Genomic DNA, 24060 nt, shown 5'->3' on the forward strand with positions numbered 1-24060 from the left:
AAGAGAATAGAAAGCCCAGATATAGACACATTGATATACAAAAGCTTGGGTGGCACCTGGGTGGCTCAGTTGTTAAGCGGGAAGCTGCTTCTCCCTCTCCCACTCCCCTGCTTGTGTTCTCTCTCTTGCTGTTTCTCTGTTAAATAAATAAAATATTTAAAAAAATAGATTCAAAAATAGATAGCTAACTTCAGTGCAGGAGCAATTTATACCTAAGAGTTATATCAGCGAAGGTTTCTAGAATAGACGAGGAGAGCAGAGTTTCCATGACAGTTTGCAGAGAACAAAACCAAGTAGCAAGTTTGAATAAAAGATCTGGAGGTAGTTGAATCAAATTTTTTTTTTCTTTTTTTTTTTTTGCTTACCTTTCAGAAGAAATGTCCCAAAGTCAAGGTTCATTAGAAGAGACTTTGGTGGACAGAGTCCTATATACTAGGCAATGCTATCTTCAGGGACAGAAGAGAGAAAAAGTGGAAGAAAATGGCCAGGGCCTGGGGTGGAATGGGGTGGTGCCATGTTTCCATCTGTGAAAGAAGACACCCTATGGGTCCCCAGTATAGTAAATCCTCCTCGATGAGTCTTTGTTTACAGTAACCCTAGCACAGGGTAATGAAGGAGAACAGTGGATCAGCGTCCACAGTAATGAGTTTATCTGAAGGTGGAGAACTGGTGTGAGGTGGGTGGAGAAACTTTGGGAAGAATTTTCAAGAAAGATGAGATCTGGAGGATCTGCTTTGATGGCTGGAGCTATGGGTGAGGAGACAGTTCTGAGGGATATTTAGAAGTGGTGCCAAATGTGTTCTGAATAATTCCTTCCTCAGTGTTTTTAAAAAGGCTTTGGAAAAGAATACATACATTTTTCAATGCTTCTGAAGCCAGATATAGCTACTTTTGGAGGCATTATTATAAGGAGAGGAAAGGCCAGATTTAATAAGTGCAGAAAAAGACTAGAAAATTGAACTATTTTAAGGAGTTGTCATTGAAGGGAAGAATGAGATTTGGGAAATCCAAGGGAGATTTCATACAGGGAGGAAAGCTGAGTAGACAGGGAGAACTTGAAGATGCAGAAGAGAATGGAAGTCATGGGAAGAATATCGGTTGGAGCAAATTCTTAGAAAAGGAACGAAGAGGGAATTAGAACACAGATGGAGCTGTTGATCATGAAAAGGTGAAGGGTTCCCACTCTAAGATGGAGTGGAAGGTGGAGAAAGTGTCTGTGGGTAGAGGAGAAGGAGTATATGTCAGATGGCTTCCATCTGAGGCAGGTGGGAAATGGTGGAAGAGTGTGGGGTTGGGGAAAAATGGAAAAGGTTTGGACTGGACTCTGTTACTGTGGTGATCGTAACAGATTGTAGCAGATTGCTGAGCCAAAAGGTAGAATTCTCAGAAGTCTCAGTAAGGACAATTGAGCCTGTGTCTTACTTTCAGGGATGGACATGTTGACCTTCACAGCCTTGGGCACCACTCTGTACAGATAAGAGACAGAGAAAGCAATAGGCCATCTGGGTGGAGTCTCACATTATTGCAAACAGGGAGAATGACATGCCTGCTACTTTCAGAGGGCTGACGGGCTCAGGGATCCAGGCGACCACATATGGAAATAGCTTGCTTTGACGTTGAAGTTCCAGAAACATCATTTGGACTCCATCTCTTGGAAGGCTGTTTCTGCACAGATTTTTCATTTCTTCTGGTCTCTAAAACCTAGTCATTGTTAGGGAGAGCAATCCATTAATATGCATGTCAGATTTCTATTACTTGTCACTCTCGAGTAATTCACAGCAAGGATGGTGATGGTGGTAGTTGGTATTGTGATGGTGGTGGTACCTATCACGTGCAGGGAGTATTCTCAGTACTTAACAAATATTATTCAGGTACAACCTTGATTGGTAGGTGCGATGAGGTGATCTCCATTTTCACAGATGAGGAAAATGAGTTTGAGAGAGGTCAGAATTTACTTGAACTAAGTTCAGTCATGCTCAGAGTTCTTCTAACAGAGCTAAGCTGCTTCCTGATTTGCATGCTTCTTGTCAACTTCAATAACTACTTTTAATGAAATCCAAATATAAATAAATTTTTGTGAGGAAAAAAAATTCTCACCTACTTGACAAGTACCTACCATGTACTTGGTCCTCCTTAAAGGTCTTAGAGACAAGTGAAAAAAGTTACAACACAGTGTGATGAGTGCTGTAGGTGTACACGTGGTGACAAGAAAGATGTGGCATGTTAGGGTGGGAAGTGAGGCAAGTGACGTGGGCACGGATGCTTTCCAGAGAAGATGATGCTTGTACCATCTTAGGAAGGGTGGGTTGGAGGTTACTAGGTAAATAAGATTTGATGAGATGGTCACCAAGCTGCAGAGGATACTTCCAATTACGATTTTAAACATTTGGCCATTTTAGATTTTGAAAAATTCAGGGAAGTTTGCCTATAGAACATTCTGAAGCATTCCCCTCAGGAAGCTGTTTGATGAAGCGTGTTAACTTTTGTAACAGAAGAATATACATACTCACCAACTATTAAATATAATTTAAAGTGGTTCATGAACCCATTGAATTGCTTCTGTAACCTCCAGCTAATCTGCTCTGATGTAGAGAGATAGTTGAGAAAAGAAAAGGAATGCCCAGGGTAAGAGCAGGTAGCACTTACGGTAGGTGCTTTACAGCTGTTATTATGTTTGGTTCTTACAACAGCCCTGTAAAATAGGTATTAAATTAATTTATGCATGAGTAACTTAAGGACTCTTAAGTCACTCACTCAGGTTCAACCCGATAATAAGTGGCAAAGCTATGATGAAATCCCCTCCTGGGGTTCTGAGTTCCAGGTCCATGTTCCTTCCACACACGTGAGACTAAGTTCCTAATGGAAACATTGCTGGGATCAGTTCCAATTCCTAACAATTAACTTACAGGTGAACTTCTGGAATATAACTTGTAGTGAGTGGAGGATTGCCTGCATAGTGAAATCTCCTCAATTTTGACTCTACGAATCTGTCATAGCTGATGAATTACGATTTGTTGTATTTTGTTTACATGCCTGTGAGCTGGGCTGTAGAGTATCTTGGCAGCATCTATAAAAATTGCTTTTGAACAATTTGTAGACAAGATGCACCTAATAAGGTTTTTAAGTTATCTAAAGAAATAATAACCAAGTTATTATTATGTAATTGAAATAGTATACTAGTCTCATTCATATAATGTGGCCGGATGGCTTAAGGACGTCTCACCCTGCACCATGTTTGTTGTGGGAGCCATTCCTTGGTGTGAGTTCTAGAAAGCAGTAATAGTGTATTTATCTAAACATGCTCTATACTAAATTGCTTTCACTAATCAAGCAGGACTTATCCCTATTTAGAAGAATTAGTGAGGTTTTACTCAATTAGGCTTGATGTCAAGTTAATTTTCCCCCTGTTAGTATAATGAAGAATTGCTGTGTTGCTCTGTCATGCATGCTGATGGAGAAAAAAAAATAGAGAATGAATGCCAACACATTTTTCTTCTGATAAGTGACGAAAACATTTGAGAGGTTCAAGTAAATTATTCCAGTCATCAGAAAGTTGCTTAATTCTATTGTGCAGAAAGCCCATTGCAAACCAACATAAGCAATGGAAGAATTTTAAATACATATTCTGTTGCTGGTTTCTTTAACATCAGGTTTTTCAAAAATTTCTAAAGTTTGCATTATAAAGGATGTTCTTGTCATAAATACTGGACTTGCCAACATGTGTCTGTCTTTTCTTTGACTTCTGTTATTTGCTCATTTGAAAATATTTATAAATTACTATATTCTTTGCATGCTACATTGTGCAGTTTGGGAATAATGGATTAAGACCTGGTAAGTAATGTTTACTCACATGGATTGCATGATGGAAAATTTGTCAAAGCTTGAGTTGTTTTATTATAATAAATAGAATTTATGTTCTAGGGAGAAGCAGTTGGGGAGGTAGATTTTATTCTATATTCAGTTATTCTAGGTTATATTTATCCTGTATATTTCAAAATAAATATCCTAAATTAGAAAGATTACAAAGTGAAAGCATCTTGCAAATGAAGTGTGGTCTTGCCAAAATGTTTTTTGAGTTTGAGAGTACTGCAGTATAGAGTATTAGCAGATTATTACACACACACACACACAACACACACATGGTCATCTGTAGATACTTATCTGTCTCTCTGTTCATATCTATTCAGTTTTATGTCTGAGGTACCTGTCCAGATCAAAAATATCACCCTTATAACTATTAATACTTCACTGATAATTTTAGTGAATAAAAAAATAATTGCAGGTTTTGAAGACTGAATTAAGTGCTCACTTTTAACAACTATACCAAGTTAGAGTCAGATCATTGGTTGGGTGATGAAATTTGATATTACTATATGGCTGCTTTTTACATAGGGGATTTCAGTCTCTTTCTAAAGGTCTTATTCCAATTAAGTTAATAACTCATTTATTTTAATTAACTGGTGACTTTCTGTCTTTAACTTTTCTTGGCATGTTAATCAGTGGACCAGATGATTCAGATGTATTAGAATTTTTGAGTTCTTATCGGTAGGAAGGAGATAACCCAATGTGTGAGCTCCATTATTTTTAAAAAGATTGGGAAATTATTACTTTATATTTCTGTTATCAGGTATAAGAGTATTAAAAGTAAAAAAAAATTATTTTGTATTAAAAGTAAAAAAAAGAACAAAATTTATTGAATCTTCTTTGTAGGAATATCAATTGCTTAATGAAAATGACTTTATTTACCTTTATAGCAACTTAGTGAAAGTACATTAAAGTGAAAATAAGTTCTATAGCTGAGAAAGCACCAAGAAAGATTATTTTTGCAGGTTCAGTAAACCTTGAAATTCTGGTTTATATTCTGGTTGTAATGTATGTATCAGGAAAAACGAAGTGAGGGATCATTGTTAATAGTTTTCTAGGCTGCAAAACAAATACTTAAATATAGAGATAGTTTTACTTTTAGGAAGTAAAATAGCAAAAATCTTTTACTGGGAAGAAATAGTCCCTATTTTCTCTGGATTCTTTATATTTTTTGTGACTTTGACCAAGATTTCAGAGACATGCAACTTATATGTTAAAACAATAATGGCTATATATATATATTTTTTATATATATATATGTTAAGATTTATTTACTTACTTGAGGGGGAGAGAATCTCAAGCAGACTCTGTGCTGAGTGTGGAGCCCACTGTGGGGCTTGATCCCAGGACTCCGAGATCATGACCTGAGCTGAAATCAAAAGTCAGAAGCTTAACCAACTGAGCCACCCAGGTTCCCAGAGACTGGTGATTTTATTTATTTAATTTTATTTTTTAAAAGGATCCGGTAATAGATGCTTCTTTTTTTTTTTTTTTTTTTTAAGATTTTATTTATTTATTTGACAGAGAGACTGCGAGAGAGGGAACACAAGCAGGGGTTTTGGGAGAGAGAGAAGCAGGCTTCCCGCTGAGCAGGGAGCCTGATTCGGGGCTCCATCACAGGACCCTGGGACCATGACCTGAGCTGAAGGTAGACACTTAACCAACTGAGTCACCCAGGCATCCCAAGAATGGTAATTTTAAATTGGGACTTTTGTGGTAACATTTCTTGTTTTGAATGCATTCTAGTCTATAAGGCAAATCAGTGAAGCTGTATTAAAGGGCAAGAGATGGTATTAATTCATCTTGTCAGTCACTCACTTGTCATGTATCCTGTGACCCCTTGCCCAGTGCTGGGCACTGTTCTATGCCCTCTAGGCTGAAATGAAAGCAAGTCCTGTCCTCCAGGAGCCTTTGATCGAGCTCCACAGCTTTTAGTCACAAAGAATTGGCAAGGAAACAAAAGACAACAGAAACACTTCTGTACTTGTCCAGTTTTTTAGTGTAGATGAACCAAATTAGCATTGATGAATGAACATTCTTTTGTGCACACCCTTCTCAGTGTTGTATGCGAGTGTCCATGTGCTTGTTCTTTGGTGGACACATTGGAATAGATTCTTCACATGACAACGACTTGTGAACCTATTGTGATAGAACATGTATTTTACTATTATTACACCTTCATTTCTTCAGCCAAAAATGTTCTGAATGCCTGCAGCAGTGCTGGATACAGGGGTGAACAAGAAAGAAGATAAAATTCCACATCTCCTAAAGATCAGGGGTGTGATTTGGCATAGGTGTTAAATCCTGTTGATGAAATTCTGGAATATAAGTGAGGTTCGGTGGGGTGAGGTCCGGAGCCGATGACCAAGAAAGAATTCTTGAGACATCTTTGATGCAAAATGGTGGTTTATTAAAGCACAGGGACAGGACCCCTGGGCAGAAAGAGCTGCTGCCCTGGGGTTGGGAGAGGTAGCAGGTTCTGTACCACGGGGGTGGGGGAAGTAAGGAAAAGGGAGTTTTCAATAGAACTTTCATACGCTAAAGTGGGCCTACGAGATACTGGATACCAGAGGCCTTGCCAGAGCCCTTGCCTTCGTCAAGGTCATTCTGCCCTTTTTAGCAAACTATTAAGAATAGTTGGGAGATTCCTAAAGAATGTCACATATGTCCCACCCAGGAGTGGGGGTGGGAGAAGGCTGCTGGGTGTCAGCTTTTGCATTGTCCTCAGCCAGCCTTCTGTCTCTCCTCCTTTCCAGAGGTATAACTTCAGGAGTGTTATTTAACCTCTTAATACCTCCGCTTCCTCATCTGTAAGATGGGAATAATAACCACCTAAGGTTGTTGGGGAGAGTAAATAACTTGTACTACTAATGTTGTTAGGATTACTGTTCTGGGCCAGTGAGTATGCCCTGTGTCTTCCGTGCTCAGTTCCCCACTATAAAACTTAAACTAGTGAGCAGATCTTCACAGTGTCTTAGAGACATCTTTTAAAAGGGAAGGAGGTCCTGCTACCCTTATCTCCTGTGCATTCTCACTCCTCACTTTCAAATATGAAGTAAAGATAGCCTCTCTTTTCCTGAACTACTGAGGTACAGAAGAGAGCAGCTTTTGATTTCTAACTCTGGTGCTTATTTTCCTTTCTACCACAGGCCGATTGCCTATTTCTTGCCTATTTCTCCTCTGGGGTCCTAGTTACCTGCTTGGTCGCGGTGACAGCAGTTAGCCCTTGCTTTCGCCTCTCTCCTCTCTTGTCTCTTCACTTTTCCCAAGCCTCTTGCCCTAGGGAGCTTGGGTTTCTAGATCTTCTCTGCCAATCACGGAGCTCTCCTTCATCTTTTGAAGGCTGTTTAATCACTCATTTGTATTACATTGGGTGGGGCCATCTGCATTTCAATTCTTTTGACATAACTTCCCATGAAATGGTAATTACTCAATGGGCAGCTCCCATAAGGGGCTGGTTCCTCTACTTCATCCCGTCCTACCCCTATTCTCTTGTCTGAACTATTCTGATGCTGAGAAAGGTAGATACTCCTGGAAACTACTTTTCAAGAGCCTAGCAACATTCTCCAGCTTACATTAAAACTTAACCAGTTTCCTGGTGCCTCCTTACTCCCTTTAAGATTTCTCAGCAGCAACAAGGGTTATGTGGGCTGGGGTGCACATTATACAGGCTTTTTTGTAAGAAATGATATCTTGCTTCCCAAATGTCCCAGAGAGCATTAATGCTATCCCCATTTGTATTAGCAGTAGGCAACCTTTTAGAGTGGTGTAAATGGTCCATTAGGATAACTGCAAATGCTTAATTAGTGTATACTTTAAATTCCATTGGCAAAATAGTAGCATATTTCTTGAAAACCTGTCAGATTTCTCCTAAGTAATTTTTAAGACAGTAAAATGATACAGTCTCAGGCTGAAAATGAAAGGCAATTATTTCAACTCCTAAAGACCAAAACAACTTTACTCACATTCCACTGAAGGGATAGAGGGAAAAGAAATAATTTTCAAGGTGTCTGGAAATTGTTATTTTCCTGTTAATTGTTATTTTCATTAGCGAGGGGAATTTTGGAAGTAGTTATGAGATTTTCCTAAAACCAAATGACTAGCGACTAAGTGCATTTGAATTATGTTTGGTTGCATACATTAAAGATAAAATCGGTTTCTTCTTTCTTATATGACGTTTCATTTTGGTTATAGTGATTCGAGACTGATTGTTCTGGGCCAGAGGAAGGACAAAGGAACCACTAGCTATAAAGTACATCAAGATTACTAAAAAATACAGTCATAAAAGCAAAGCCCACTAAAATTTTACATTTGATATTTTAAAATTTATTTTTATTTTGTATTTTTAGAGGTGGGGGGGAGAGAGAGAGAGAGGGAGGGAAAGAATCATAAGCTGGCTCCACCCCAGTGTGGAGCCTGATGTGGGTCTTGATTCCAGGACTCTGAGATCATGACCTGAGCTGAAATCAACAGTCTGACACTTAAATGACTGAGCCACCCTGGCACCCCTAAAATTTTACATTTGTATGGTACCTTTAACTCTTTATGGTATCTTTATATTTATTTAATCCTTTTTGTAATTATTCCCATTAAAACATATTTGATGGTACTGTTAGGTCCCCCAATAATGGGTCTGTGATTAAAGGAGCGAGACTGATACAAAGCGAAGGTCAAGCAAAGCTTTATTTCATGCCAAGCATCAAGAATCAAACCGAAGGTTCGGGACCACACCTCTTACAGAGAGGGCGACCTCTCTCTGCTTCACAGACTAGCTTTTAAGGGCTAAGGCCATGTGGTTGGGCCTGGCCATGCACAGATGGCCAATGAAATTGTAACACACAGAGAAAACTGTACAGTCATGTTAGGTCACACATAAGAGACCAATTGAATTACAATTTACCCTAGTAGATACTTGAACCAGCCTATCTCCTTGGTCAGAATTGGCGCTCAAAAGGAGCCCAAAGGGCGAGGCCCATACTCCTTGGTAACTAGGGAGACAGTATGCATACCCCCACTGATCGGATGTCTCCACCTGGCCTGACCTACTCTAGTATTTGGGCTTTGTTACCTGGGATTTGTTTCGGGGACTTGTTTTTAAGTAAGTCCCCTGGGGGAAGGGGAACAGGGACAGTTTAAGTTTTAAACAACAAAGTTATTGTTTAACCGGATGGAAGCAGTCTGGCTAAATAGGTCCTTATAGTACACGTAGAGTCTGTGTGCATTCTGTGTGGAAAGAGCATTAGACTTTAAATCAGTCATGTTCTTTCCAGAATGAGTTGGCACATTTAAATGAGGATAAATAGTAAATAGGAAAGGGACAATTTACAAAACTCTGAGCAAGGTATAAGTGAGCCGCAAGGGAGAGTGTAGAAAAACTGGGACTTGGAATAGTGGAACTATGAGTAGTCTTATCAAGCTAAGAATAATCAAAGGGAAAGGGAAGGAAGAAGTTACTGGAACCTAGGAGGTAGTCTTGTACAGAAAAACACTGTACATTGAATGGTGATGTTTAATTAGGGACAGGCTCAAGTTACCCCTCAAATAAAAGAGCCCAGGAAATAAGTACCTTGGTCTTCTTCTCTTTCCCTCCAGTTTTATGGTAGAGCTCTTTGTTTGGAACCAACTAGAAGCCAGAGCATGGGAGCCTTTTGACACAGTTGATCCTGGTCTGCTAGAGCAGAGAACTGGAAAAAGAAGGGTGGGAAGTGGATCTAGAAGGGGGAAGGGGAAATGAAAGATATCTGGTATACTCTACCCCTTTGTTTTCTGTCAGCCTCCACTCTTGCTCTTCATCTGGGTGAAAAGTGCACGTCCCCAACACAGAGACTGCATAAATTCCCATCCACTACTGTGTGGTTGTATCATCCCTGTGTGATAGCAATTCAGTAATATGCAATCTAGAACTAAAATGTTGGCTACCACCAGTATTCTTCATAGGAAATACCAGCGGATGGAGGTAGGGAGAAGAGATGTAATTAAAGAATATAAATTTAAATTAGAGCTGATCTTAGCTTCTGTAGATGGTTTTAAGACCTAAGCCAGTAATTACAGCTGCCTCCTTCCACTAAACCTTTTTTATTTACCTCACTGTCTGATACCACCTTGACTGGTAAGGTCCTTTTCAGGTGAGGTGACCCAGACCTTGATTCCTGCCTGATCTGAGTCCTTGGTGGTCTGGTCTTCACTGGGTTGTTGCTCTTCTTCCTTGACAAGCATCATTGGAAGGGGTGTATTAAGAAGTGCCCCACTAATTTTCCTGAGTTTCAAACATTGTTCTTATCTTTATCCTGTAGCAGAAACTCAGGTTTTCCTGATCATTGGATGCCATTATCCTGGGCAATATAGTGACTTTCCTCATCTACCTATTGTTTACAGATTAAAAAAAATTAAATTTCCTAGGGTTAATCTCCACTTCCAATGAATCACAAAATGACCATGTTTTCTGGTGGATGAATTATTTCCTTGGACATTAGGACTGTCAAACTCACCAAATCTAAGGTATTGGGGACAGAAAGCGAGACTACTTCAGGTGAGTTATTAGGTATAAACATGAAAAGGGCCACCCTAATCTCCACTGGCTCTGTGCATCCCTATGGCAGTGGTAGTTCCATATATTTGCCTGCTGGTGTAAGGCACATATCTACATCCTGTGGGCAGAGTTTCAATCTCTCAGGCTTTCATCTCTTGGCTTACACCTTAGCTGAGCCTTCACTAGGGCATTCCATAATTCTATCAGGCTAGTTTCTTCTATGAAGGGGAAAGTGACATGTGAATTCTAAGGATTAAGCCTATTGTCTCATTTGCTTTGCTGCAGAATGGCTTGGAGACAATTTATATAGGTTATTTTGGCTATATATCAGGCATACTATAAATCTGTGAATGATGATTCTAGCAGAAACTGCAAGCAGGGAAGGCATATTACATATATCTATTTTTGTGAGTCCAAAGAGTACCCCCTTATGATGGGTGGTATCATCAATATAATCATCCTACCTCTGCCTATAGCCAGGTGGGCCTTCCCACCACATTGGGTGATGATACCTTTTTGGAGGTCCAGCATCAATCCTGGTTTTTGACAGGTTGGACCCTGTTTGGTGCAAGCCAGATCAACCCTGGCTAGAAGAAGAGAATGCTGAGCTGTGAATAGTCACCAACTCCACTATTCTGACACCTTTGTTTATGGACCCATTGAACCAACATTGGGATGGTTGAAAGATAACAACTGATGTTTATAATTAGATCTTGTTCACTTTATCATGGAGACTGCTCTCCTTGACAGTCTCTTACGAGATTTAACAGAATAGAAGTATCTTCACACTCTGTGCCTTTTTACAGTCTGTTTATTTCTCTCCAGATCTCCTTGCCACCAATGTCCAGTTTTGGTTTTTGGAAGTTTCTGACCACCAAGCCAACTTCCTATCACCCACCCACCAGTTAGTACAGATCTATATCTCAGTCATTTCTTTTACATGAAGTTTAACACTGCACCTAAAAGTTTTGCCCATGTAGAGAATTTTCCCTTATCAATGTATTTTGAGTTCATTTTGAGTAACATAGTATAGCTGTCTGGTGCTGGCACACTTATAGATGTCCCCATAGTTTACTGGCTTTAGGGAGCTATCCATAAAACCTCACTGTTGTTGAGAGAAAAGAAAAGAAACATCAGGCTCATATACTAGAGAGGTCTGAATCTCCTGCCATTGTGGTTTGTTTGTGTCTCCTAAGGCTGGTCTGGCCTGTTCTTACATATATAATTTAATAATGGAATGCTGCTGTGAACAGCTGATTCTATGACTTGCTGACCCAGATAACATCCAGTTCATGTTGGGCATGATCTCACGGCCACTTACTATCCCACGGGCATGAGATAAGTCTCTGTAAGGATCCAGGAGCAAGGGACACCTTGAAAAAGGGAATAGGGTGGCAAAGGAAGACATGGCTTTACTCTGACATCTTAGGGGTTTGCACTGTGATTCTCTCACCAGGGCTTCCAAAGCCTCCTTTCAGCATCTCTGTCTGCCATAGACTCTTCTAATTCCACTGGTCCACTGGGTCATAAGAACCAAATGACAGGAAGGCTTGCAACATGGCTCAGACCTTGCAGAGTGCTTTTATGCTTTTATGGTCCGCTGGGTCATAAGAACCAAATGACAGGAAGGCTTGCAACATAGCCCAGACCTTGCAGAGTGCTTTTATGATCTGGGCATCACTAGAAAATGCAGCCCACTTATGGGTAACCAGTGTGCTATTTCCCCATTCTTCAAATATATGAAAAACCCAATTAAATCCCATTTGGGGTACTATTTGTTATGGCCACATCCAACACTAGTGATTATATCATTTAGGATCCCAATAGAAAACTGATGGAATGCTCAGATTAGAATAATGTCAGGAAGATATAGGTATAAGGTGTGAGTGGGGTGTAAGAGGACCACAGGGACCAGTAATTGCAAAATTTTTACTACCGCTGGACCTGAAAGGGTGGAGGGGAGAGAGCAGTTACTAGACTCTACAAACAGAGTTGTCTTGAGAAGAGATGTGGCCTTTATCTGAGGGTCATGGACAGCCTTAGATGACCACACAGATGGGTATCAGAGGAATCAGTACCGTGACTTCTTCCTCCTTTCTCCCCTGAAGTAATTTTAGAGCTCCCCAATGGTTAATCTCAAATGAGAACTAGAGGACAAAGAGCCTGAAGAGGTGGCTCATTCGGAACAGAGAAGTGTGAGAGGTTAGAGGGTTATTCTGGAAGGGCAGGTAAGAGCTATTTATCATAGGCCTTGAGTTTGAATCCTGGCTGTTCCTTTCTGGATTATGAATTCCAGCCAGATGGAGATCCTCTGATTTATGTTTCTATCCTCAGTTCTCAGCACAATTCCTGCCTCGTATAAAATAGCTGCTCAGTGAACAATTGAGTAGCCTCATCCCAGCAGCTCCCGTATGACTTTGAGAAAGTTATTTATATTTCTGGATTGCCATTTTCACCATCTTTAAAGTTAAGATGCCAGTATCTGTCTTGTTTCACTCATGAGGATGTTGTATAGGTAAAAAGAAAATGAAGACCCAAACATATGGAAGTGCTTTGTAAACTGTGAAGTGTTGAGTGTGCGAGGCATTATTTTACATCTTGGAGATTCCTTTTCTCCTACACCCAGTCATCTCTCTGACTCATAGAAACTTACCAACTCAGACTTCATACTTTTCACAGTGGGTTTTATTAATTAATCTCCTGGCCCTTTCATGCACCCTGGACTCTAGTAGTTGAACGTTCAGTAGTTTTCTGCAAGAGTATATTTATGCTCAAGCTCAAGCATCTTTTTAAAAAGTTTTCCTTTTTTTCTGGTTAACAAGTCTCTTCACCCCCTCACTTTCTAAAGCTCTTTTTTGGGGGATGGATTCCATTTTTCTCCCTTTTTTCTTCAATAATCTTGACGAGTGTGCTCCAAAATATATTCAAGGAGGTGAGCAATCTCTTGTCTTGCACGCTTGTAGGCAGTTTTTGTTTTTCTTGTAATAATTCTGTGTTCATCTGTACTGTGTTAGGAAAAGCGATCTGTGGTAAATGTTAATAAGCATTCATGGAGTACTTAGTGGCTTATAAACGTCTCATTTCATCATCACAACAATCCTATGAAATCCGTAATATTATTTTCTCCATTCTACAGATAAGGAATTTGAAGGCATATTGAAAGTGATTCTTTCTAAAGGACTTCATTTTTTTTTTTTTAAGAGCAGTTCTAGGTTCACAGCAAACTTGAGAAGAAAGTATAGAGATTTTCCATAGACTGTCTGCCCCCACAATGCATAGCCTTTCCTGTTATCAGCATGTCCCACCAAGACAGGACATTTGTTACAACTCGTGAGCCTACAGTGACACATCATAATCACCCAAAGTCCATAGTTGCAGTTGACTCTTGGTGTTGTACATTCCTAGGTTTGGACAAATGTGTGATGACATGTATCCATCAATGTAGTATCATATAGAGTATTTTCAGTACCCTAAAAATTCTGTCCTCTGCCTGCCTATCCCTCTTCTTTTCCCAGTCACTGGCAACTGTTGATCTTTTTATTATCTTCATAGTTTTGCCTTTTCCACACTGTCATATAGTTGGAATCATACAGTCTCTTCAGATTGGGTTCTTTCACTTAGTAATATCCATTTAAGAGTCCTCATGTCTTTTCACAGCGTAATACTTCATTTTGGGGGGAGGGCGTTAATATCACATGTCCTACAGTTTATTTATTCATTCACCTACTGAAGGATGTTTTAGTTGCTTCCAAGTTTGAGCAATTAGGAATAATATTGCTGTAACTATCTGTGTGCAAGATCATTTGTAGACGTAAGTTTTCAACTTCTGTGGGAAATACCAAGGAAATACCAAGGAACATGATTGTTGGAGTGTGTTTAATTTTGTAAGAAACTGCTAGACTGTCTTCCAGAGTAGCTGTACCGTTCTGCATTCCCATCAGTAATGAATGAGAGTTCCTGTTGCTCCACATCCTTGCTAGTATTTGTGTTGTCAGTACTCCCAAATAGGTGTACAGTGGTATCTCATTTTTGTTTTAATTTTCACTTCCCCAATGATGTATGATATGGAGCATCTTCTCCTATGCTTATTTGTTATTGATATTTCCTTTGGTAATGTGTCTGTTAAGGTCTTTGACCCATTTTTAAATCAGGTTGTTTTCTTGTTGTTTAGTTTTAAGAGTTCTTTGTATATTTTAGTAGTTCTCTATCAGATGTATCTTTTGCAAGTATTTTCTCTCAGTCTGTGGCTTGTCTTTCCATTCTGTTGACATTATCTTTGGCAAACAGAAGTTTTTAATTTTAATGAAGTTCAGGTTATCAGTTATTTCTTTTGTGTGTTGTGCTTTTGGTGTATCTAAATTCATTGCCCTACTCGAGATTATCTAGGTTTTCTACTGTGTTATTTTCAAGGAGTTTTATAGTTTTGCCTTTGCATTTAGGTCTGTGATCCATTTTGAGTTAATTTTTTTGAGGGATGTAAGGTATCTAGATTTTGTTTTGTTTGTTTTGTGGATGTCCACTCATACCAGCACCATTTGGTGAAAGACTGTCTTTTCTCCATTGCTCTGCCTTTGCTCCTTTGCCAAAGATGAGTTGACCATTATTTATAAGTTTATTTCTGGACTCTCTGTTTTCTTGATCTGTTTATCTGTTATTTCACCATTATCACACTGTATTGATAACTGTAGTTATTACTGGTAAGTCTAAGTCATGTAATGTGAGTCCTCCAACTTTGTTCCATTCCTTCAATGTTGTGTTGGCTATTCTAGGTCTTTGCCTTTCCGTATAAACTTTAGAAAAACAAAATACCCACAAAATAACTTGCTGAGATTTTGATGGGGACTGCATTGAATCAATAGGTCTCACTGGGAAGAACTGACATCTTGACAATATTGAGTCTTCCAATCCATAAGCATAAAATACCTCTCCATCTATTTAGTTCTTCTTTGATTTATTTTATTACAGTTTTGAGCTTTTCCTCATACAGACTTTGTACATATTTTGTTAGATTCATATCTATTTCATTTTGGGGGGATTCCAATGTAAATAATATTGTGATTTAAAACTCAAATTCCACTTATTCATTGCTGGTATTTAGAAAAGTAATTAACCTTGTTGTACATCCTTGCCATAATTGCTTATTAGTTCTTGGAGCTTTTTTTGTTAATTCTTTTGGATTTTCTGTGTAAACAGTCATGTCATTTGCTAACAAAGACAGTTTTCTTTCTTCCCAAATGTACATGCCTTTTGTTTCCTTTTCTTGTCTTATTGGATTAGCTAGGACCCAAGTAACTTTCTGTAGGACACACACACATTAAGGAGATATTATTCAAACCCATGCCGATTTGATGCCAAGTCACATATCCTCTAATCATTAAGCTAGCTTGCACTCAGTGCTCCTCTCCCTAAATGTCACCCCTTCCTCTTATCTGCAGCCTCTTAAAATGTCATTTTAAAATTTTTATTTATATTACATTAATTTCTCTTTCATGGGCATAGAATTTATATATTTCATTGCATATAATTTCCATGTTTTTTTGTCACTTATACTTCTTTTTACCATCTTTATTATGCTTTTTGGTAGGTTGCTCCTTTCCTTTTTGGTTTGGTTTTATTTTTATCAGAGCTTTTCCTCCCCCTGCCCCACCCTGTCATGCCACACCTTCTTCTTATGTTCTTCCTTTTCTGCCCCCTTATGCCCTCCACCTCTTTTCAGTCTTCCTCCTCTTCACTTAAAGATTGTGGAGCATAACAAATAGCATGGAGGACATGGGAGCTAGGAGAAGGCAGTTGAGGGAAATTGGAAGGGGAGGTGAACAATGAGAGACTATGGACTCTGAAAAACAATCTGAAGGGTTTGAAGAGGTTGGGGGTGGGAGGTTGGGGGAACCAGGTGGTGGGTATTAGAGAGGGCACGGACTGCATGGAGCATTGGGTGTGGTACAAAAACAATGAATACTGTTATGCTGAAAATAAATTAAAAAAATGATTAAAAAAAGATAAGAATTCTGCAGTAAGTCTACTGGATTTCTTAATTTTGATTTCTTAGTACTTTGTTTTTCTTTTCCTTTTTGCTTCTTCCCCTTTATGCTTACATTGGGATTCTAGTCTCCCCTCTACTCTTACAACTTTGGTCCATGATATTCTTCCCATCCCTCCCATTCTGAGTAGTCTGCACTTTGCTTTGACTTTTATTTCAATTAATAACTAAGGTGAGAGATGTTAAGAGCCTTGCTGATGATTACATGTTAATTCCTGTCAGAGCCAAGATAGAATTTGGTCTTCCTGGGTTTCAGATTTAAGGTCTTTTCACTAGATTGAATTGCCTCATCATGGCTGAGGTTAGAAAGAGCCTTAAAAAAAAAAAAAAGAAAAAGAAACAGCTTCAAATGTACTATATGGCACAGAAGTAAGCAAACCATGACAACAACAGTAAACAAAATAAAAGAATACTCACTAACTTAACTACAGGTTGACTTAAGTTTTGTGTTTTCTTTGCTCAGTGACTTAGTGTCAGGTGAATTAAAAACAAGCTCTTTGTGAATGCTTGCCTACTTATGTTTGTTCCAAAAGTATTAAAAATACATGGCTGTTAACCTACCCAAAAGTGTCATTTGACACAGAAGCCTATAAAGCATAAGAAAGTCAATAATCTGTACTTAGAGGTAAGAGAATCATGCCTGATATATTAATTTAATTTCTTTTTCAGAATTAAAGGAGTTTGTATATATATAGACTCTGTATATAACATCAGGTAGTCAAGATTTGGTCTTTGAATCTTTTACCTAAATCCTCACAAGTAAATAAAAACATTATAAATATTTGATTAGGTAAATCAAGTTGGAAGATGAAAGCAACTGGTCTTATTAAGTGTCTTTGGCAGTAAGATTTTGCAAAGCTAAGGTCTCTTCCTCTATTGCTTTTCTCATGACCACTTTTGTTCCTTCTTTGGCAGTTAATGCTTCCTGCTCTGGGATATTTCCTACCCAAGTCACCCATATGACTTGTACTAACTCATGATTGTTTATTATGTTGTCCATTTATGATATAGCAGTTGTTCAATTAATTAAACTGGGGTGGCTCTGATGCCTTGGCATTCTATGTAAACAAACCAAAATCTAAGCTGTAAACGTCTCAAGGTTATGACATTGAAACCTAAAGACAATTGGTCACAAAAAGCCAACTGGGCTTTAAGTTACAGCCCATCAATAATTTTCTTGCCTTGCTTCTGCCTTTTCTCTGTAAAAGCCTTTTCCTGAGCTCCTGTTGATGGAGTGCTCCTGTCCGTATCCTGTTTGACACTGCATAATTTGAATTTTTTTTTCAAATACACTCTTAAAGTTTTAAATTTACCTCAGCTTATCTTTTAACACTATAAAGTAAAAAGACCACATTTGAAGACTGGATGGAATTCTTTTTATGCCTCTGAGATTTACCTTTTAAATGAAAGGAGATTGAACACTTACTCCAACATTACTTCAAGTGTTTAGAAGACTTTTTTGAGAGAAGGGGGCATTCTCCTTGTGAATTGTCTTCAGAGCCTATTTCGTACAGTAAGTGTCCACCCACCACCATAAGTCTGGAGTAGTAAAACAGTTACTAAAAATAGTCGACTTACTTCTTTTGCATCCCTTGGTAAGCTCACCAACGTTTCTGTATTTCAGTTTCTTCAACTCTAAAGTGATGATAATAGTAGACCTTAATTCACAGAATAGTTCTAAAGGAGTGGAATGTCTCAAGGACTTAGAGCAGTGCCTGGCACATGATAAATACTCTATGCCTTTGCTGTGTCTCTTCCGACAACTATTACGGCCCCTGCTATTACTACAACCACTGCCCCTACAAATAACAATCCTCCCTCCTTCCATGTTAATTTAAGAATTTAGTGGCTCCAAATGGCTTTTGGTTGTATCTACACACAAAAACTTTCCCCAGAGATGAAGCTTTGCCACTAAAGACACAGTGAAAAGCTGTATGGCAAGATCTAGTCCATTCTGAAAGAGGAGTCGCCAAAGTGTTTTGAGCAATGAAACGACATTGGGATAAATCTCAAACCTCCACTATGATGGCTTGGAAGGCAGCCCTTCTCGTCTGGGTGTGTACTGAACATTTTTTAAATGGTCAGTCATATTCTTTACATCTTGTCTCTCCAATATAAATACACTTCTTGAAGATAGAAGTTGTATTTTCTACTTCTGTGCCCTCCCCATAGCATCCAGCACCCTGTTTTACAGATTGCAGATGCTCAGTAAATATGTTGATTAGTTGCTGAGGTAGAGTTGAGGGGAGGAGAATTAGGAATAAAATGTTTTCTGGTTAATTGCAAATTGCTTCCCTACTTAAAAATAAATTTGCATTTGATTATCTTTTCTATGATTTCTGGAAAGTGCTTTCAGTTGGCATTTGGTATTTGATTTTATGTGATTTTGTAAATTTTATGGAAATCTAAATTCTTACAAAGGGTTTGTTTTAGGATTTTCTGTTTTTATTATTGCTCCAAAATGGAAAGAGGTGTTAGTGCAAAGATAAGCCTGTTCTAATCATATTTCATGAAATGTGTTTAGAGAATCACTGAAATTTAGAGCTGATAGGGAACATGTTGTTACAGCTTCATCACTCGACACGCTACTTTGGAACACAGTGGAGACTTAATAAGTCATTGAGAAATAAATGAATCATTTAGTACATTATCTTCATTTCACAACTGAAGAAACTGAGGCCCAGGTTACCTGCTCAGATAACTTAGGAGGGATTGCAGTAAATGTTCTTTGATGTCATTGTGCTCTAAATATGGATTTCACATGAACATTGTAACACGCAAAAGTCTTCAAGTTTAGTTTTTAAAAATTTACCTTTATTTTAAAGTATGCAGATGAATGAAATTCTTAGGTTAGTATCTGTTATATTTTAGGAAGGCAGTATAAGAATTGTTCATACAAATCAAAAGGATTTTTTTAAGGGGAAATCAGAGTAAAATGTCTTTTAAGTGGCTTGTTCAAGGGCTGTCAACCTATTCATTTCCTTTCTCCCTACTATAAGTTTTTGTTGTCATTTTGTTGTCATAAATGATTAGGAGTTCTTAACCACTATGAAAGATTCTCTGTTGGGACCGTTTGTCTTTCTTAATACATAACACACCTCTTATTTCTGTGTATCTCTGAGACTTTCAAGAAATGTTGGTTATTGGGGCGCCTGGGTGGCTCAGTGGGTTGGGCGTGGGCCTCTTGATTTCCACTCAGGTAGTGATTTCATGGTAGTGAGATCGAATCCCCATGTCAGGCTCAGGCTTGAAGCCTGCTTGGGATTCTTGCTCTCTGCCTCTTCCCCCCAGCTCCTGCGAACGCACTCTTTTCTCAGTTTCTCTCTCTAAGAAAAAAGTGTTGATTATTTTGTTGATTGATTTGCTATTATTTTACAGGATGGCAAAACGGAGTCAACTTCATGTACCTGTTTGAAGGGACCCAAACTGTCAAAAATAGGGACCATTGCCTGGATGATAACACTCAGTGACGCCCTCCACAATTTCATTGACGGTCTGGCGATTGGGGCTTCCTGCACCGTGTCTCTTCTTCAGGGACTCAGTACTTCTATAGCGATTCTGTGTGAAGAGTTTCCTCATGAGTTAGGTAAGAGGCTCTGTTCATACTGTGAAAGTCATTTCTTGGTTTTGGTGGAGTGAGACATTTTAGACGACACACTCTTAAAAATCCCACTGATGCATCAAAATGGAGGAGCCCTGATCGGACATTGACACTTATCTTTTATCATCCAAAAATAGCCAAAACTATTCCCTTGGTATTTTCTTCTTTCCTAGGGGACTTTGTGATCCTACTCAGCGCAGGAATGAGCACTCGGCAAGCCTTGTTATTCAATTTCCTTTCGGCGTGTTCCTGCTATGTTGGGCTAGCTTTTGGCATTTTGGTGGGCAACAATTTTGCTCCAAATATTATATTTGCCCTTGCTGGAGGCATGTTCCTCTATATTTCTCTGGCGGATATGGTAAGAAATTTTTAAAATTTTAATTTTAATTAAAATTAATTAAAATTAATTTTAAAATTTAGAATTAAACATCTGGGTTATGAGTTGACTAAGGGTAACCTTCTGCTTCCCACAGTGTGGAAATTCTGTTGTAATTTGAAACATTCTTGGTTCAACAGACAACTTGTATTAGCAGTAATTTGAAAGTGATTCTCACTGATCTTTTGACCTAGGATCTTATTGGTAGAAAAAGAAATGATGTGCTTCTGTTAAAGTAGAGAGATTTTCCCAGGTTTTTTGCTTTGTGGGAGGTAAACCCTGTATTCTATTATAGTATGTCCCCATGGGACCTCTCCCCCCTCTTTGGTGAGGATGTTACATTTAGAAGGGAATAACTTGTTAGAGCAAATAGCATTTTGTTATTTCAAAGTTCTAAACAGTGGGAGCCTTTTGGGTTGAACTAAAGTTGGTAAATTGAAATTGGACAACATCGACTTGGGTCAGTATATATTTGTATCTGTTTATGTTGGTGCTCTGTCTACGTCTTTATTTATGTGTTTGTGTGTGTGTGTGTGCGCGCGTATGTGTGTAAGAGGGAGAATATCAATAGTCCTGTGCCCTGTGCATTTTCAAATGAATCATGGACAGCTTTCTAGAAAATGAAAATGTGTTCCATATACGCAAATCAAGGAACATTTCCTTTGCATTTGGAACTGAATATGTATTACATACATAATTTAGTAATTTAGCTTCCTTCATCTGCATTCTTAGCTCCAAATGGTAACTGTCTAGCTCTGTTCCTTGCTCTTTGCAGGCCCTTATTGGAGCAAGCATTTCATCTCGGGGAACCGTCACTGCATTTATATTTTTCTTCACAGAATTAATGTCTCATATTGTATCTGTGCTAGGGCATCACTTCTTTCTCTGTTATAAGAATGGAATCTATTAGAAGTGTTCAGTCTAAGGAAATAGCTAATAAATGATGCTGTATGCCCTTACAGCAGTTTTGCTTTTTTTCGGAGTAGTTTCACAACTTTCACTCACTTGATCCTGGTAACAGCTTCTTCAATCAGGCACATGGATTGGTGGGATTCTGGAGACCTCTTTGGTTCTTTGGTACATTGTGCCATTGTATATATAGCCCATTGTTTTGGAATATGTTTTAGAAAGCTGACATTTACAGATCTTACTGAACCTTTTCTGTAGAGTTTATTCACTGAGTGAGGGTAGATTTTAAGTACAGAACTTGGAGTTTTAATTGCCTTCATTGTAAGGAGATTGTTACAGCCTTCAATAACAGCACATGATTTATTTAAAAGCCATAAGAGGGTAGAGCAAGCAGAAGGCAACAAATTGAAGAGAACAGGAATTAAATGCAGTGATTTCTAAATTAACTTAATCAGCTACTATTGATTGCTGTTATGTTCCTGGCCTGGAATTTATTTAATTTTATATTACTATGTTACGTTAATCACCATACAGTACATCATTAATTTTTGATGGAGTGTTCCACGATTCGTCGTTTGCGTATAACACACACTGCTCCTTGCAATCCGTGCCGTCCTTAATACCCGTCACTGGGCCAATCTATACCCCCCAACCCCTTTCCCTCTAAAACCCTCTGTTTCTCGGAGTCCACAGTCTCTCATGGTCCGTCTCCCCCTCCGATTTCCTCCCCTTCATTTTCCCTTCCTTCTCCTAATGTCCTCCATGCTATTCCTTATGCTCCATGAGTAAGTGAAACCATATGATAATTGACTTTCTCTGCTTGACTTATTTCACTCAACATAATCTCTTCCAGTCCCATCCATGTTGATGCAAAAGTTGGGTATTCATCCTTTCTGATGACTGAGTAATATTTCATTGTTTATATGGACCACATCTTCTTTATCCATTCGTCTGTTGAAGGGCATCTCTGCTGTATCCACAGTTTCTGGCCTGCAATTTGTAAGGCACTGGAGACACTGGAGTGAGCAAAGGAGGCACAGTCCCTGCATCTGTGGGGAATTCTGTCTTTAAAGAGAGGAAACTAGAAATTCAGTGAACAAAATCACACTCCATGACTAAATAATTACAAGTAAAAAAATCTGTGAGCTAAGAGGAAATGCAATATATGTGGTGAGAGATGATGTCAGGGGAATCTAATACAAGGTAGGAGGGCCTAAGGGAAGCCTTCCTACAAAGTATGATTTAAGCTGAAACCTCAAAGGTGTAGCTCATTGAAAAATTGGAGGCGGAAGAGTTCAGATAACAGTTTGGGTAGGTGTGAAGATTTTGACGCTGGAAAGAGGATGGAAGCATGTGAGGTCCTGAATGAATGGTGTGGATGGAGCATAGAGAGTAGGGGGGAGAGAGACAGACAAAGAGAGACAGATAGGAGGCGTTAGATGAGGTAAATCCCATCTCACAGATTCACTCACTTGGGGAACACTATTTCCATACTTTTATTCCTGTTGGTGTCTGATACGGCGACATATCCCTTTAATGCTCTCTATACTGAACATACACACATCTGAATTAAATCCTAACTGCCTCCCCCAAAGAAATCTCTAGGTGACTGTTTTACGTTTTACCACCAGATGGCAACAGTTATCTAACAATGTCTCTCTCTCTCTCTCTCTCTCTCTCTCTCTCAGTTTCCAGAGATGAACGATATGCTGAGAGAAAAGATAACTGGAAGAAAAACCGATTTTACTTACTTCATGATTCAGAATGCTGGAATGTTAACTGGATTCACAGCCATTCTGCTCATTACTTTGTATGCAGGAGAAATCGAATTGGAGTAATGGGAAATGAAAGATGGTGTTGTTAATGAAGGCATTTAATAAATAAAAACATCTCCAAAGGGATTTTTAAGCTGATCCTATTTAGTTAAAATATAATTTTGTTTTCAACTGTAGGTCAAGAAAACTGATTATTGGTTTCAGATGTGTTAAATAGGCCGTTACTTGTGAGAATTGTTTCAAAGTGTTTTTGGTTCCCTTCGGAAAGGCTGGTATACGGGATCTTTGGTTAATACTCACTTCTTCATGTTTCATGCATTCTATAATCATTTAGACACCCAAACCCAGAAGAAAATACAAGCTAGGTCCTATAAGCACTTAAACCTCCATGGCAGGCTCAAAAGCTCAGGCGGTTTCAGAGTGGTTTTCTTTCAGTTAATTTGTTCCAGTGCTTTTCATTCAAATGTAGAAGAGGATTGGCATGTATACAACACAGATAGAAGTGATTCCAAGGCCTCATATACCGGTCAGGGGCTTGGAGGATTGTTTTAAAAACCATTCTAGGGGCTCCTGGGTGACTCAGTTGGTTGAGCGTCTGCCTTCTACCCAGGTCATGATCCCAGGGTCCTGGGATCAAGCTCCGCGTCAGGCTCCCCTCCTCAGTGAGGAGTCTGCTTCTCCCTCTGCCTGCTGCTCCTCCTACTTGTGCTCTGTCAAATAAATAAATAAAATCTTAAAAAAAAAAATTAAAAAAAAGCATTCTGAAAAAAAAGTGAATTATGATACCAGTAAATTTTTGTTAGCCCTACTAAGTTCAGACTTTATCTCATACTTTATCTCTTAGTGAAAGCTCTCCCAGATCCCACACAAATCCAGACTTGCTATTTTTAATGACTTAGGCTCTAATCGCACCATAGCACATAGCAGAACGTGTGCGGCTGGGGCTCCTCAGCTTCAGGATACCGT

The 24060-nt window shown here is 38.8% G+C and overlaps 1 protein-coding gene across 1 annotated transcript in view; it reads left to right on the forward strand.

The window, feature by feature from the left end:
• SLC39A8 (solute carrier family 39 member 8) overlaps window positions 1–23232 on the forward strand; it is a 77397-nt gene extending 54165 nt beyond the window's left edge. Inside the window, exons 6-8 of the mRNA XM_032860888.1 lie at window positions 19812–20019; window positions 20208–20392; window positions 23008–23232. Of these exons, the coding sequence (XP_032716779.1) occupies window positions 19812–20019; window positions 20208–20392; window positions 23008–23157 (543 nt within the window). The 3' untranslated portion in view covers window positions 23158–23232. The remainder of the gene's footprint in view (window positions 1–19811; window positions 20020–20207; window positions 20393–23007) is intronic.
• The last annotated feature ends 828 nt before the right edge of the window (window positions 23233–24060 follow it).

Source organism: Lontra canadensis, unplaced genomic scaffold, assembly GCF_010015895.1.
Source record: "Lontra canadensis isolate GAN:19392208 unplaced genomic scaffold, GSC_riverotter_1.0 scaffold1, whole genome shotgun sequence".
Lineage (NCBI taxonomy): Eukaryota > Metazoa > Chordata > Mammalia > Carnivora > Mustelidae > Lontra > Lontra canadensis.